Here is a 17,063-nt window from a genome sequence, read left to right on the forward strand (position 1 = left end):
GGGACATTGGCTGGCATGGTGATGCATGCAACAGCTTGTGAAACACTTCCACACTCAGGCTTGTCCTACTGAAACATTCCTTTCTAAGAGCCCAGGGCCGTGTAAAGAAGCTCAAGCTAGACTACTGAATGATGAGAGGCCGCGTGGACAGAGGCACAGGTAGGTGAGAAGCCATCTTGGATGTTTCAGCCCCAGGTGAGCCTTCAGCTGCACGCAACCACGAGTGACCACGGCTGTATCGTGGTGAGTCAGGCTATATCGTGATATATCAGCTGGGCGCAGTCAACTCACAGAATGGTGAAATTTAGGAAATCATGTTTGCTTGAAGCCAATGAATTTTGAGGTAATTTTTACACAGCAACATACAACTGAAACATCAAATGTCTAAGTCGTTGAAATGAGAAGGAAGCGGTGCAGTGCTAGAGCAGGCTCGTATTAGCTCGCAAGAGCCAACTGTTAAATTTTCAGGATTTTTCTGAGACGATTATTAAATGCAGCCTTTATCAAAAATTGAATTATATAAACTTAGATGGAAATAAATTATATTTTAAAGGAAATACTCAAAACATATCATTTCTTGAAAAACATATCATTTGGGGCGCCTGGGTGGCTCAGTCAGTTGAGCGTCCGACTTCGGCTCAGGTCATGATCTCGCAGTCTGTGAGTTCGAGCCCCGCGGCGGGCTCTGTGCTGACAGCTCAGAGCCTGGAGCCTGCTTCGGATTCTGTGTCTCCCTCTCTCTCTGCCCCTCCCCTGCTCATGCTCTGTCTCTCTCTCTGTCAAAAATAAATAAAACATTTTAAAAAATGAAAAATAAAACATATCATTTGTTAATTCCTATACCATATTTTACTATTATTGATGCTCTTGAAGTTTTCTATGTCCATCGTATCTGTATGGTGAACATACTATGTAATAGTATTGCTCACTGTAATAGTATTGCTCACCTCTTTCCAATGGCATCACATTGATAGCTTGAAATTGGCCTTGAATAGTAGGAGTACTTATACCACAGAAATTACCAAATGCTACAAACCAGGGCTTTATTTTTGTCCAGAGAGCCAGTTGTTAAATTTATCAGCACATCACTGGTACTCTCCTTAGAAGGGGCTTAAATAATAGCAATAATACAATATTTAGGGTGTGTGTGTGTGTGTGTGTGTGTGTGTGTGTGTGTGGTGTGTTAATGGGGAATAAACAGGATTATCATGCAAATAATGAATTCCCTTCATAGCTTAGCAGGATATGCTATGAGAATACAGATGAAGGCAGCACCAGAGACGTCCTGGGCGTACAAGTTTTTACTGGACTATTGTTTTTTTGTGTATCTACAGTGTTAAGTGATGGTCATGGAGGCTTCCAAGTAATTGCTGTGTGCTGTGCTGCCAGTGAGAAAAGCATAATGTGGTTGCCAATTTATTGTCTGTGGGTAAAAATCAGCAAAGTCTGGCATTCTGGACGGTTTAATAAAGAAAGATACAAGAAATAATAATAGTAGTAATAACAGCTAGCATTCACTGAGGACTTCTGTGTGCCAAAGTTGTTCTAAACTCTAAACAATTTTGGGGTTGCTCCTATTTTTATCCCAATTTTACAGATGGAGAAATCAAGGCACGGAGAAGTTCAATATTATGCCCAGGGTTAGAGTACTAGTAAGCAGTGGACTCAGGCAACATACTTATGGGGAGAACAGGGTAGAATATGTGAAATTAGGACTCCGTGTTCACAGTACTCATGAGTTAAAGTCAAATTTATTTGCTCCTATGGGAGATATTCCCAGCATTCTCTGACTCCACAGCCCTCTGCCCAGCAAGGCCTTTGTAATAGGCCTGTTTGGGCAGAGTAACACCCTTCTAAGGTCTACAGGTGAAGGTAGTAATCCCTTTGTGCATACCCTATCTTATCTTTCTCTTTGCTCATGTAGAAAATTGCTTGCACAGGGATGCTTGGCTGGCTCAGCTGGTAGAACATGTGATTCTTGATCTTGGGGTTGTGAGTTTGAGCCCCACATAGGGTGTAGAGATTACTTAAAAATAAAATCTTTGGGAAAAAAAATTTTTAAAGAAAGAAAGTTGCTTGCAGTATTTTTCAAAGCCATCAATATAATAAAACCCAAACTACTTGGGTAAAGGGGAGAAGGGAGGGATGGATGAGCAGAGCACAGAGGATTTTTAGGGCAAAGAAAGTACTCTGGATATTATAATGTCCAAAGCCACAGAATGTACAACACCAAGAGTGAACCATAGTATAAACCAGGGGCTCTGGGAAATTATGATGTGTCCATGTAGGTTCATCAGTTGTAACAAAGGTATCACTCTGGTGGGGATGCTGATAATGGGGAGGCTGTGCACGGGTGGGGGCAGGAGGTATGTGGGGAAATCTCTATACCTTTCCTTTAATTTTTCTGTGATCTTAAAACTGCTCTAAAAAAATTCTTTAATTTTTTTAAATTTTTTTTTGAGAGAGAGACACACACACACACACACACACACACACACACACACACACAGACTGCGAGTGGGTGAGGGGCAGAGAACGAGAAAGACAGAATCTGAAGCAGGCTCCAGGCTCCATGCTGTCAGCACGGAGCCCGATGTGGGGCTCAAACCACGAGATCATGACCTGAGCTGAAGTCAGACGCTTAACCTACTGAGCCACCCACGCTCCCCTAAAAAAAAAAATTCCTTAAAAAAATATATTTAGGGGAGATGGTTTTTACTATTGAGTAGGGCCACATAAAAACCAGAAGAGACCGAAGTGCCTGGTCTGTTAGGTGTGGATTCCTTACCAGTCATCCTCACTCGGCTCTGTGGCCTCTTTCCACATCCTACCCAGAGGGGGCACTGGACAAAAGAAGCCACGTTGCCCTCGGATACTTAAATGGACAATAAATGCTTTGCTCAGTCTGCCTTCCTCCCTTACAGCAATTAGAGGTATTTTACTCACGGTTTATGGAGTCCTGTCACACTTGATCGATAGCCTGTCCTCTGAGCCCATAAATGTTTTTAGGAGCCTGTGAATCAAAGCTAGTTATTCAGTCCTGTGGGAGATATTCCCAGCATTCCCTGACTCCACAGTCCTCTGCCCAGGGAGGCCTTTGGAACAGGCCACCCCTGACAGAGCATAATTTGAAAGGTTTAAGCTTCCAATAGAACCTTTCCAAGCGACCTGAAACTAGCGCCTACAAGAGTACAATAGTACACTTAGGTATTAATTTCTCCAGCATAAAGTTTGCAATAGTACGCTGAGGTATTAATTTCTCTAGCATCAAGTTTGCAAATAATTTTTTAAACCCATCTGTCAACAACAGAGGGATTATAAACTCATGCCACACCACACGTCCATAAGATGGGATATCATGCAGTTGTCGCTAAGACAGAGGTAGCTATAGGCTGTCCTTCTTAGGACAGTTGTGGACATGATGGGGGCCGAGATTTCCACACGCTCCTCCTCTCCTGGCCACGTGGAAAGGCTGCAAAGACTGGGAACTTGCAGCCACTGCCCATTCTGTCAAGTTATGGTCTCCTCCTTCCTTTGGCTTGCAGGAGGTCTTTTAAAAAAGCCACAGTCTATGGCAGCAGTTTCTCATCGTACGTGGGAATGATCTTGCTGCCTGTCAAAATCAACAACACACCCCCCCCCCCAACGCTTTGATACTATACAATTGCAGCTGTAGTTGTCAAATCCTTTTGATTACACATGAAACACTGCCCTTGGTTGCTTTCATGTATGTTTTATGAGGACACCTAGACATGAATATTTATTTAAGCAACTTGGAGCATGTCTCTTTGATTTTCTTCTTCTGTTCTGAGTCATGTTAAAAGGGTGGGGCAGGTGCACCATGTCGTAGCTAACCTGTTATGGCTTTTGCCTTACTGCCCGCCCCCACCCCCCATTCCTACCACGCCAAACAGCTGAGCCATCTGCGAAATGGAAAACATTGCCTGGGTTTGCATCAGTTAGCAGTATGACACGCATCCCTGTGTTACCGATGAAACAGAACTCTTTCTTTGCAGTGTCAGCTTACCCACACAATATGTCAATGTACCCTTGTCATTTAACTATTGCCTGCTTTGATTCCTTTTATGGTGGCTGCCTTGGTCAACCCTTCATCGCTTTTGTCTCACCCTCCTTCTGCCTCAAGCTTCAAATTCTTTTTTTTTTTATGTTTATTTATTTTTGAGAGAGAGAGAGAGAGAGAGAGAGAGAGAGAGAGAGAAAGAAACAGTGTGAGTGGGGGAGGGACAGAGAGAAAGGGAATCACAGAATCTGAAGCAGGCTCCAGGCTCTGAGCTGTCAGCACAGAGCCCAATGTGGGGTTTGAATACATGAACTGCGAGATCATGACCTGAGCCAAAGTAAGATGCTTAACAGACTAAGCCACCCAGGTGCCCCTCAAGCTTTAAACTCTTAAATGATCTTTCTACTACAGAGGGATATGTCTAGAAACCACCAGTTTCCCTAGAACCTTTTAAAATAAGATCCAACCTCCTTAGAATGGAAATATGGGACTTTTATATTCTTAGTTTTACATGTGTCTCAGTCTTCTGCCTCTCACCCCCACAATAATAATAATAATTATAATAATAATAATAGTTATTGCTATTGTTATTGAGAGCTTTGTAGGTGCTAAGCATGTTACATGCATAATAACTCCTTGTGCATCTGTGCTTTGATTGCACTCAGCATTTCTAGTTTCTAGAAGGTTCCATGTTGTTTCACAAATGCCCCTGCCTTTCTGCAGATGCTGTTTCCTTCCCTAACTTCTCTGCCTTATAACCCCTATTTATCCTCCCAGAGTCAGCTCAAGTATCACCACCTCCTGAAGCCTTCCCTGACTTGTTTTTCTTCCAATTACCTCTACTTTAGAAAATAGAAGGCAATGTTTTTGCTCAAATAACCAGAGTATAGGAAGGACAGGAGTCCAGATTAGCTTCTGGGACAGTTAGAACAAGGGACATAAATGCTGCCAGAATGTTCTTTTACTATTTCTGGTTTTCTTGCCCCCCCCCCTTTTTTTTTTGAGTTTTAGCTACCCTCTCTCAGACTGGCTCTCACCACAAAGTTGGAGGTACTGTCTCTGGCAGCTCCCAGTCTACCAGAGAGGGAGGAAACTTGCTGGCCTTGGTCTCAACTTTAAAACCCCCCCAAAAGGGCTCTGGTTGGCTCAGCTGAGTCAGGCCCCACCCCTGAGCCAATCATTTGACCAGTGAGGGGTGGGCTAGAAGCATTTCTCAGAAGTGTGTGTCAAACTGCATTTGAGGAGCTTGGAGGCGGTGGGGGACAGGGGTAGGGACAGTGCTGGATAGACACGGATATCCATGTCTACAGTCTTACGGTACCCTTCCCCAACCCCACTCAGTGCTTTATTGTTTTTTAAGTGCTGTCAACATCTTTGTTTACCAACACTCCTTTTAATGTGCAAATAAACCCTTTTTCCAAGGAGATAAAACAGAATCTTGTTATAATAGTTCCCAGAGTTTTGTTTTTTTTTTTAATGTTTTTGTTTTATTTTTGAGACAGAGAGAGACAGAGCATGAACGGGGGAGGGACAGAGAGAGAGGGAGACACAGAATCGGAAGCAGGCTCCAGGCTCTGAGCCATTAGCCCAGAGCCCGACGCAGGGCTCGAACTCAGGGACGGCGAGAACGTGACCTGAGCTGAAGTCGGACGCTTAACCGACTGAGCCACCCAGGCGCCCCAGTTCCCAGAGTTTTTTAACCCAAGCTAGCAATAAATTATTTTCTGGTGCATGCAATAGGTCTTTTGCAAGAATTCAGAACCACACCAATGGTTCTGAACCATTAACTAACTCTATTAGTTAACTTTATACTGCAGTTAACAGCCTGGCCGATCCCAGATGAGTGAGCAGTAAATGTTTATTGTTGCATGCCACCGAGTTTTGGTGGTTGCTTTTTCACAGCATCGTTGCAGCTACAGATAACTAACGTAATAGGATTGCACTTCTGGCCCCTTGTGTTTGGATGGAACCACAGTTCTGGTAGTGAGTTGAGAGTAAAGGTTATAGTGACATTTCTGGGCTAGAGCATTCAATTGGTGGTATGAGACCCTCTAGAACACTCTTTCCACCCTCTGGACAGCAACCTAAACTTTTGTAATGGTGGCTACTCCGTCGGCCTAGCTCCCTTAGAGACAATATGAGCTAAACACACCACTGAGTTGTTTTAAGCCACTGACTTTTGGAGTGGCTAGCTACTGTGGCATAACTTAATCTAACCTAACTGAGTGAGGTGAGAAAGAGTATTTGAAGAACTTTGCTAAAGGTTATCTATTGCTTTCTACTTGGTGCTCTTTGAGAAATTGCAATAAATGTTTGAATTGTATTTTCAGTTGTTCTTGGTTATCATCCTGGTTTGATTTGCTTGCTCACTCCTTGACTGGCTTAGGTTTGGGCATATTAGAGAACTGGTTGCCAAGAAATTGGGAAAGAGAATAGCTGCCCCTCACCTTCTAAATATCTTGGGATTTTTCCCAAACAGAAAAGGTTTTCAGATATTGAGCATTCCAAATGTCCACTAAATTCCCTCTAGCAAGGCAGATGAAGTGAGGGCGCCTGGGTGGCTTGGTTGAGTGTCCAACTCTTGATCTCGGCTCAGGTCATGATCCCACAGTTTCATGGATTTGAGCCCCGCATCAGACTCTGTGCTTACCATGCTCAGAGCCTCCTTGGAATCCTCCCCTTGTCTCTGCCCCTCCCCTGCTCACGCTGTCTCTGTCTCTCTCCAAATAAATAAATAAACTTAAAAAAAAAAAGTAGACACAATGGAAGTTCTTCTCTTTCTAGATTATATATTATTACAGCAAAAAAGAAGGCTTCCTTCAACAATGGAAGTGGGATAGGCAAGAGGACAAAGAGGAAGGGCTTTGTAAAGCAAAACCCAAAAATCCCTTGGACATGCACAACTTTCCATTCCTTTGAGAATGTAGTTGAAATACATACAAAGAAGAAAACAGGAGGAAACCTTTGTGACCTTCAGTTAGGTAAAGATTTCTTAGATATCACCCCCAAAACTCCAAAACACTGCTGGGTTGATCTTGAACACTAACATCATCTACTCATTGAAAGACATTGTTAAGAGAATGAAAAAACAAGCCACAAACTGGGAGAAAATATATGCAAAGTGCATGTATGATAAACGGCTTGTATCCACAATATGTAAAGAACTCTCAAAACTCAATAAAAAAAAAGACCAGTTAAACAATGGATAAAAATATTTGAACATATACTTCACCAAAGATATATGCAGAAGGCAAATAATCACAAGAAAAGATGCTGGACATATCATTTGTCATTCCAGAAAGGGAAATTGAAATCACCAGGAGGGTACCACAATACTCCTAGTACGGCTGTAATCACAAAGACTCATCATAGATGTGGAACACCTGGAACTATCCTACATTGTTGGTGGGGATGTAAAATGGCACAACTACTCTGAAAACATTTGATGCTTTCTTAAAAAGTTAAGCCTACACCTACCATATGGCCCAGTCATTCCACTTCTAAGAATTTACCCAACAGAACTGAGAACATATGTTTACACAAAGACTTGTACAGGAATGTTCATAACAGCTGTCTTTGTAATAGCCCCAAACTGGAAACAATCCAAATGTTCATCAAAGGTGACTGGATACATTAATTGTGGTATATCAATACCATAGACTACCAATGATAAAAACATACGAACTGTTGATATACCCAACAACATAGTTGATTCTCAAAATAATTATGCTAATTGAAAGAAGCCAGGCCAAAAGAAAAATAAAGGAGTACATAGTTTAGGACCTATTTACATCAATTTCTAGAAAATATTAACTAAGATACAGAAAGCAGATCAGTGGTTGCCTGTAGGCAAGGTGGGTGGGGATAAAAAGAAATTGAATTCCAAACAGGCAAGGGGAAACTTTGGGGGGGGGGGTGATGGCTATGTTCATTATCTTGATTATGATGATGGTTTCATAGGAGTCTATTTATGTCAAATCATAAAATTATACAACTTAAATATGTACAGTTTATTAAATGTCAATTACACCTCAATTTAGATGAAAAATATATGTATAGATGCATCAGTTATTGACTGAGTAATGATTCAGGAAGGAACTACCAAATGGTCTACCAACTTGGGTTATAAACATTGGGAAATTACAGTAAGTAGAAGGTTGGCAGCTATGGGTGCATGTTTCTTCAGTTGCCAGCCTGACCTTCAGATTTGGTTCAACTAAATCCAAAGACAAGTGCAAAGACAATCAAATCTTCTGGGAGTCCAGAAGATCTGTAATATAGAAACCTCTTTGTCACATACCTGAAATTGAGTAGGATGGTCGCATGGGCTGTGACAGCCGATATGGGCTGTGACTGCAGACAGGTTAAACCAAAGTAGTTCAGGAAATCATTCAGCACATTTGTCTCTGCTACTGATAAAAATGTTGCTTGGCTACCTGCATGGGATAGAAAAAAAACCTTTATTTCAAGTTAAGCACCCATAAGTTTAGCACCCTAAGTTTCTTGAATAATAATGCAAACATTCATACACATAACTTATTATCATCTCAAATCCAATAAATAAAAATGAGGAATGTGATTGTCTCTTCTGCAAAAGGTTATTAAAAGTTGTATGGTCTTAGGGCATGTGGGTGGCTCAGTCGCTTAAGCAACCCACTTCAGCTCAGGTCATGATCTCATGGTTTGTGAGTTCAAGCCCTGGGTCAGGCTCTGTGCTGACAGCTCAGAGCCTGGAGCCTGCTTTGTATTCTGTGTCTCTGTCTCTGTCTGCCTCTCCCCAACTCATGCTGTGTGTGTGTGTGTGTGTGTGTGTGTGTGTGTGTGTGTCTATCAAAAATAAATAAACATTAACAAAAAAAATTTTTTAAGTTGTGTGGTCTCTCAGAGCCACCTTTGGTAACAACACAAAAAGTTTTAAAATCTGCATTGGAAAATTTTTGTGAGAGTTTTGCTTTTCTGGTAAGTTTGAGCTTTTCAAATATGATGGTCATATAATTTTGTAAAAATTTATTTTTCTGTTGTAGAAGAACATGGGACCAAGAATGAAAAGACTAAAAATCTAATCCTGGCTCTCCTATGAACTCAATTTCCTTGTCTGCAAAACAGAGATACAAGAAGCACCTACCTGTAGTAGGTTTGAACAGTGGGCCCCCAAAATACATATCCATGACCTAATCCCCAGAAAATGTGAATGTTACCTTATTTGGGAAAACAGTCTCTGTAGGTAAAATTAAGGATCTTGGAATGAGGAAATCATCCTGGATTACCTGGGTGGGCCCTAAATCCAATGACAGGTGTTCTTATAAGAGAAAAGCAAGAGAGATTGGAGACTGAGGGGGAAAAGATAAGACAATGTGAAAATGGAGGCAGAGAATGGAGGGATGAAATGGAACGATGTGGTCCCAAGTCAAGGAAACCAGTAGCTGGAAAAGGCAGGGAATGGAATCTTCCCTGGATCCGCTGGATTGAGCGCTCTGCCTACACCTTGATTTCTGACTGTGGCCTCCAGAACCATGAGAGTACCTTTTTTTTTTTTTTATTTTTTAATCAATTTGTGGTAATTTATTACTGCAGCCTCAGAAAACCAATACATTAACTCACAGAGCACAAAAAAATGGGAATAGTACTACCAGCATTGTAGGTTTGCTATGAGGATTAAATGAGCACTTAGAAGAATGCTTGATACCTCGCAGGCAAGATAGAAGTGCTGAGTTGTTGTTTTTTTTTTTTTAAAGTTTATTTTTGAGACAGAGAGAGACAGACCATGAATGAGGGAGGGTCAGAGAGAGGGAGACACAGAATCTGAAGCAGGCTCCAGTCTCTGAGCTGTCAGCACAGAGCCCGACGCGGGGCTCGAACTCACGGACTGTGAGATCATGACCTGAGCCGAAGTAGGTCTCTTAACCGACTGAGCCACCCAGGCGCCCCAGAAATGCTGAGTTTTTACAAAAAAGAACTCTGGCGTCAATGCAGCTGATTGTTGATGACATCGCTTTTCTGGTCCGTGACTGGTGGGCTAGATTCCATGATACTGGTGCACCTTGTTAGATTACGGAATTGAAAAACTAATCACGACGATGGTGAAAAGGCCAAGAACGTACACTATAGAGGTTCTTTTCAAAGGAACACTCTATAAGAGAAACACTTCAAGTCTCAATGTATTTGGATCCTTCTCTTTAGCTGTCTCTACAACCCCTTAATCCCTAAACGCAGTGTAGAAAGGAATGTACAGACCACAGGAGAAAACCATTTTTATTGCTTCCACCGGGAGCCTAAAACCCCACGGCACCCTCGGAGTGCAGAGTTCTCAAGCCGATCGCTGATACCCCGGTTCCACACGCAGAAAACTACAATTCCCAGAAGGCTTTGGGCCCCGGGGCTGGTGGGATGAACCTCTAAAAGGGGTGGAATCTAAGAGGAGGTCGTTGGCCGGTTCCATCGTCCAGAGCGGCAGGGGTCGCTTGGGCGGAGTTGGGAGGAAACGCGCCTCCATATTGGCTGGGAATAAAAAGGGCGGCGTTTAGCGCTCGGTTGGTCGGGTGGCGGGGATCCAGGACGCCAGGGCCCGAGCTCAAATTTCCCGGGCCGGGAGCGCGGGGCCTGCTGGGAAGGCGCCGGGTCGGTTGTGTATCGGGCGGGCGGCGGCGGCCGCGGGGGGCTTCGCCATGCAGAGCACAGACCTGGGCAACAAGGAGAGCGGCAAGTTGTGGCACCGCAAGCCCTCCCCGGCCGCTCGGGACGGGTAAAGGCGATGGGCTGCGGAGGGGCCTGGAGGCCGCGAGGGGCGGGTCCGCGTCCTTGGAGAGGCGTTGGAGGAGCTGTTGGGGATGGTCTTCGGAAGGGGTGTATGGCGCCGGGTAGAAGGGCGGGTTCTGCCTCTGACCCTGCCCCAGATCCCTGGCCTGGGTGATCTGTTGAAAGGCTGGTAGCTTGAGTCTCGCTGTGCCCCGGAAGCCGAGGTCTCGTCAGAGATCTCTTCCCGGTCCTGGGGGCGGGGGTCTGGACAGGATTAGCGTGGGGCAGGAGGCAGGTGGTTGGTGATGTGGGCGAGACTTTGAGCCAGGACTCTGCCTAATTACCATAATAGCCCTGTAGTATTCCCGGCGCGCAGTAGATGCTCAGTAAATATTTGTTAACTATTGCAGTTGGAAAAGAACTCACGAGGAATGATGCAGGGGAAGGGGAACAGTGCACTTCGACCCCTTCCAAGTGCCCCAAGTTACCCATCTTGTATCATTGTATGTATTCAGACAGGCATGCATCCATCAGCTATTTGTTGAGCACCAACTCTCTCCCAAGCTTGGAAGCTCTGGGGGACGGCATGGGAACAAAACAAACTTCCGGTTTTCTGGAGCTTACACGTTAGTGCGTATGGCAGGGATGACAGGGGGGTTACAAACTACCAGTGCAAGGTGGCCTCCTAGTACGGCCAGCCCTGCTGCTGGGTTTTTGTTTGTTTTTTAATAGACTTTCATTTTCTTAGGACAGTTTTAGGTTCACAGCCAAATTGAGAGGAAGGGACAGATTTCCTATATACCCTCTGCACTCACACATGCATAGTCCTCCCCCATTTATCCATATCCCCCATCAGAGACATATATATGTTGCAGTGGATGAACCTAGGTTGACACATCATTATCACCCAAAGGCCACAGTTTATGCTAGGATTCACTCCTGGTGTTGTATTTCTATGGGTTTGGGCAACTGTACAGGGACCTGTCTCTACCATTATAGAATCACAGAAAGTATTTTCACTGCCCTAAAAATCCTCTGCTCTGCCTGTTTTTCCCTCCCTCCTCAGCTTTTCTTTTCATTTTGGTCCCAGATACTTAAACTGTTTGAGTCTTAGCCACTCCGGTGTGACTTTAATGGAAACCTTTGCCCCAAGTGGTGCCATCTTGGTTCCAATGGTGGCACACAGATTGATCTTACTGCTTTTAATTTCCCGGAATTTCATAGCCTTTACTGCATCACTTGGATTCATGTTTCTTGTTCTAGTAACTTTGCTGTCGACCCTTTGGTTGCTCCTCAGCAAATCAACAGGCTTTAAGTGCCAGCTATGTTTGCTCAAAGCCTGGTGCTGGACGTCCCACTGGCTGCTTGTTTGGTTTCCAATTGCTGTCAGCCTCCTAGCAATGCTGCTTTCCCATCAACTCTGAATAAAAATTGAATAAAAATTTTTGTTTAGAGTAGGGATTCTTCAGCAGGGATTTTCATTTCCAAACTTGGAGTTTGTATAAATACTCCCCTTCTTCTGATATTTTCTAAATGGTCTGAAAGTTATTGCCAGCCCACAGTAATTCTATTTCTTGCTGTTAAAAAAATATCTGGATATGCATGCAAGATTCAAAAACAGAAAAGAAACAAGTTTTATGCAAATGTTATTTGCTGCTTCCATGAAAATGTAGCTTTCTTTTTGTTCATTAAAGCTCATTGTTATCGCGTGGAGTCAGATGGACTTTAGTTGAAGTAAATGTCCGTTTACTAACTCTGTGACCTTGGGCAGGTTAATCACTAAGACTTTAAGTGAAGCTAATAATGCCTACCAGACAGGGTTGTCTTAGCACATTATAAAGACTTTAAAATAGTATCTCAAGCATCTTGGTGTTTGGTAAATATTTGATTTTTTAATTATGTTTAAGGACTGAGAACCTGTCAGGCAACCTATGAGCAATTGAAAGGCAGTTGTTCCAAAATAAATGCTTGAGTTATATGAAAAACCAAAAGGGCAGAATGTTGCTATTAATGATGATTATATCTAGGTGGTAGGGTTATAATCAGATTTATTTATTAGTGTTTTTCTTTACCTTCCTTATTTTGAACAATGATCCTGTAATTTTGTGATCCCAACCCATAATAAAATGTTACAGAAAAAAGAGTGGAGGGAAAAGTCGTTGGCTCTGTCTGATTTTAATTGCTGGGGAACATTTTCATGTTATTACACATTTATTCTCCCCCTCTCCCCTTTGGGGATGTCAAAGGAAAACCAAATCTGGACAGTAGTTAAAGTGGTAAAAACAGATTTTATTCAGGAACTATTGCAATAGAAGAGAGGAGACCTCAGTATAGAAATGGTCTCAGCTCTGAATACAGCCTGGGCAAGTGAGAATGTACAGCCAAGGAGCAGGGTGGGAGTCAGTGGGTAGAAAATTACTAAGATGAAACATCTAGGATAATGGGTTTCTGCCTAAACCAGCCTCTAAGGAGATTCTTGATGAAGATAGGCCAGGGTGATCAGATTGATCAGTTATCAAGGATGATCAGGTTTTGAGGGTCAGGGGTTATTTTATTTTACTTTAACAGAGAATGTAAGCAGGGAAGGGGCAGAGAGAGGGGGAGAGAGAATCCCAAGCATGCTCTGCACTATCAGCACAGAGCCTTGATGAGCTCAAATCCATGAACCACAAGATTGTGACCTGGGCTGAAATCCAGTCAGATGCCCAACCACTGAACCACCCAAGCACCCCAAAGGGTCAGGGGTTCTAATTTTTTTTTTTTTTTTACATTTTATTTATTTTTGACAGAGAGTACAAGTGGGAGAGGGGCAGAGAGAGAGAGAGGGAGACACAGAATGTAAAGCAGGCTCCAGGCTCTGAGCTGTCAGCACAGACCCCAACGCAGGGCTCGAACTCAACAAACCGTGAGATCATGACCTGAGCTGAAGTTGGTCGCTTAACTGACTAAGCCACCCAGGCGCGCCCAGGGGTTCTAATTAAATGGGCTGAGCAGGATTCTTGCTAAAATTAGATTTTACAAGGAAGCACACAGATGGAGGAGTGCCCCTGAGTGTCTCCCTCTCTCTCTGACCCTCCCCTGTTCATGTTCTGTCTCTCTCTGTCTCAAAAATAAACAAATATAGCTGAAAATAAAACTCATTTATGCTTAGTTCACTTTGGAACACTTCACTTTATAGTACAGAAACAATCTCATTAAGATATCTTTAAGATACTGAAATTTTTCTTACATGTGGTAGCTTGTGATTTATATGAAACTACTTTTCGCTAATTACATGATTGCATTACATGTGTTTATTGCTTAATGTAACAATTGACTATTCAATCAAAAATACATTGTCTTATATCTTGTTATTCTGTCAGTTAATCACGATTTATGAATCTGTTCATAAGTGTGCTTATTTAAAAAAAAATTTTTTTTGAGACAGAGAGAGACAGAGCATGAACGGGGGAGGGCCAGAGAGAGGGAGACACAGAATCCAAAACAGGCTCCAGGCTCCGAGCTGTCAGCATAGAGCCCGACGCGGGGCTCGAACTCACGGACCGAGAGATCATGACCTTAGCTGAAGTCGGCCGCTTAACCGACTGAGCCACCCAGGTGCCCCTAAAAAATCTTTTTTTAATTTAACATTTATTCATTTTTGAGAGGCAGAGAGACAGAGCACAAGCAGGGGAAGGGTAGAGGGAGAGGGAGACACAAAATCTGAAGCAGGCTCCAGGCTGTGAGCTGTCAGCACAGAGTTTGAACCCGTGAACCGTGAGATCATGACCTGAACCGCAGTCGAACGCTGAACTGACTGAGCCACCCAGGCGCCCCTGAATTTTTTTTTACTTCTAAACCAAAAGCTCCATGAGGGCAGGGCCCATGTCCATCAACTACTTTTAGGTCCCGGCTTGTTCAATGTCTGACACATAGTGAGTTTCCAAGTACTTGATGAATATATGAACAGCAGCCATTTTGATAACAAATAACTTTCTGAACTGCTTTTAGAAATCACTGTCGGATTGCTTCTAGGAGAGCAGCGGGAGGAGAGGGAAGAGCGGGTAGGCAGGAAACTTCAAAGTCGGTGAAGTATATTCTAAAACCCGTATTTTTCATAGTAGCAAGTAACGCTTGACATAGAATGAAATGTCTGTTTGTTTTCGACAGAATTATGGTGAACATCATTCACAGCTCTTCTCATTACCTTCCCCAAGTCTTGCGATTTTTGAACGTGGCTTTTGATAGCTCAGGTGATTGCTTAATTGCCGGGGACCATCAAGGAAATATCTATGTTTTTGACTTGTATGGAAACAGGTGAGCAGATACTTTTGATATATACTTTATTTAACAAGTTATTCACTGCCAGTTTTAGTACCTGCGATTAATTATTCATTCAGCAAGATTCATTAAGTTCTGACTGTATTTCAGGTAACTTGTAAAACACTGTCACAAGTGCTGACAGGAGAAAGTGGGAAGGCATGGGAAATATGTTTAGATTTTTTTTTACAGAATTAAAGTTCCGGTTGGAACAGTATCTCTAGTAGCCTGTTTTTCCTTAAGTTTAAAAATTTACTGTTGCTAACTTCTCAACATCTGGCACTTTATCGGGCAATTTAGAAAGAACTTTACTTTGTACGTTATTGTCACAGTTTACACATGTAGCAGTTTTAAAGAATTGTTCCTCACTCTTCTGCCTCCTCTTCCTTTGCTGAACAATTTAGTACAGAAGCAGTGAGGTGCGATTGATCGAGGGAGTCATCCCTGCAAGGGGGGTGGGTGGGAGGGAGACCTGTCTGCCTGGCCAGAGTCAGAAGGTACCTGCATGGGGGTTGGGGCAATCATGGGCAAGGCAGAGGGCTTTGACGGAGTGAGTAAATATGTTGAGGATAATGGGGCCAGGTTTCTAACAATCAGAAAGGGGAGTTACAAATATGGAAAAGTAGAAAACTAGAATGAACGCTGTGGCACTGGATTGATATTGGTTATATCTGTCTGTACTGCTGGTTTTGAATATATAGACATAGAAATAAATAGAAATGTATATGAGAGAGTGAACGAATTTTCTATTTTTGAGGGGAGGGATGTGTGTGAGGGAGGGGCATAGAGAGGAGAGGGAGAATCCCAAGCAGGCTCCATGCTGTCAGCACAGAACCTGACCTGGGACTTGAGCTTACAAACTGTGAGATTGTGACCAGAGACAAAAGCAAGAATTGGACACTTAACTGACTGAGCCACCCAGGCGCCCCTGAATTATTATTATTTCTTTAATATGTTTTTTGAGAGATGGGAGAGGGGCCTATAGAGCGAGCGAGAGAGAGAATTCATGCTGAGCATGGAGCCGGATGAGGGGCTTGATCCCAGGACCATGAGATCATGACCTGAGCCAAAATCAAGAGTCAGATGCTTAACTGACTGAGCCACTCAGCACCCCAAGAGTGAATGGATTATAGCTCTTTCCTAGCTTTGCCTGCTCATAGGACCTGGGAGCAACAGCACCCTGGTAGCAATGAATGTACCCAGTGCCCATTTGTTTTCTAAATATCACATTCTGCTCAAAGTAATTGGATCCTTGCAGAAATGGCCAGTTTCAGGATGGAGGCAGGGAAAGTACAAGGTGAGCCTGGAACGTTATGTAGCCAGAAAGAAGGAATTATTTAAAGAAAAAGTATCAAAAGGATATAAATGTCAGCTTAAAAGAGCTCCGTCTTTCCATATTGGAGACACTTTGAGTATCAAAATAAAAAAATGATAGTAATGGGTCATAACCCATTGAGTAAAATAGAAATGTATAAATTCATGCTGTAATCAATAAACCATTTCATGAGAAGGGATATTCACATAGTCACAAAGCACCTCCCCACAAAATGCTTACTAATTATAGAGGAGAAAAAGATTAATTTTGCACTGAAGAAGTCTAGCAAACACCACACTAGTATCAAATGATTAAAGTCAATGAGTGGAGGGACCAATCACTGATGGGGCGCAGGGAAAACAACAGTCTCTCTTCTACGGTATTCCTGCCAAAGAAGTGTAACCTGCATCTAATCAGTGGAATCAGACAAAGCTAAATTAAGGGAGTGTGTAACAAGATGGCCTATAATCTTCCCAAGGGTCAAGGTCATGAAAGTTGTAGAAAGACCAGAAGATTGTTCCAGTCTGGGAGAGACTAGAGACGTGAAAAGTAAAGGCATGAATCTGGACTGATCCTTTTGCTGTTAAGGACATTACTGGGGACAACTGGCAAAATTGAATGGGGTCTGAGGATTGGGTGGTGGTAACATATAAATGTAATTTTCGTACAGTTGTATTGTGATTATATGGGAGA

At 42.9% G+C, this 17,063-nt stretch overlaps 1 protein-coding gene across 8 annotated transcripts in view; it reads left to right on the top strand.

Moving 5' to 3' along the window:
* The first annotated feature begins 10,427 nt into the window (after window positions 1–10,427).
* The window catches only part of TBC1D31 (TBC1 domain family member 31), a 75,656-nt gene continuing 69,020 nt past the window's right edge, over window positions 10,428–17,063 (top strand). For 3 of the 8 annotated variants that reach the window (XM_045050115.1, XM_045050114.1, XM_045050118.1), the window contains exons 1-2: window positions 10,428–10,763; window positions 14,906–15,052. In XM_045050115.1, the coding sequence (XP_044906050.1) occupies window positions 10,687–10,763; window positions 14,906–15,052 (224 nt within the window). In that variant the 5' untranslated portion in view covers window positions 10,428–10,686. Of the gene's footprint in view, window positions 10,764–14,905; window positions 15,053–17,063 lie in introns of those variants that run through there. The other 5 variants (XM_045050116.1, XM_045050117.1, XM_019823091.2 and 2 more) reach the window with 3 other exon arrangements.

The sequence above is a fragment of the Felis catus genome, chromosome F2 (assembly GCF_018350175.1).
Source record: "Felis catus isolate Fca126 chromosome F2, F.catus_Fca126_mat1.0, whole genome shotgun sequence".
Classification (NCBI taxonomy): Eukaryota; Metazoa; Chordata; class Mammalia; order Carnivora; family Felidae; genus Felis; species Felis catus.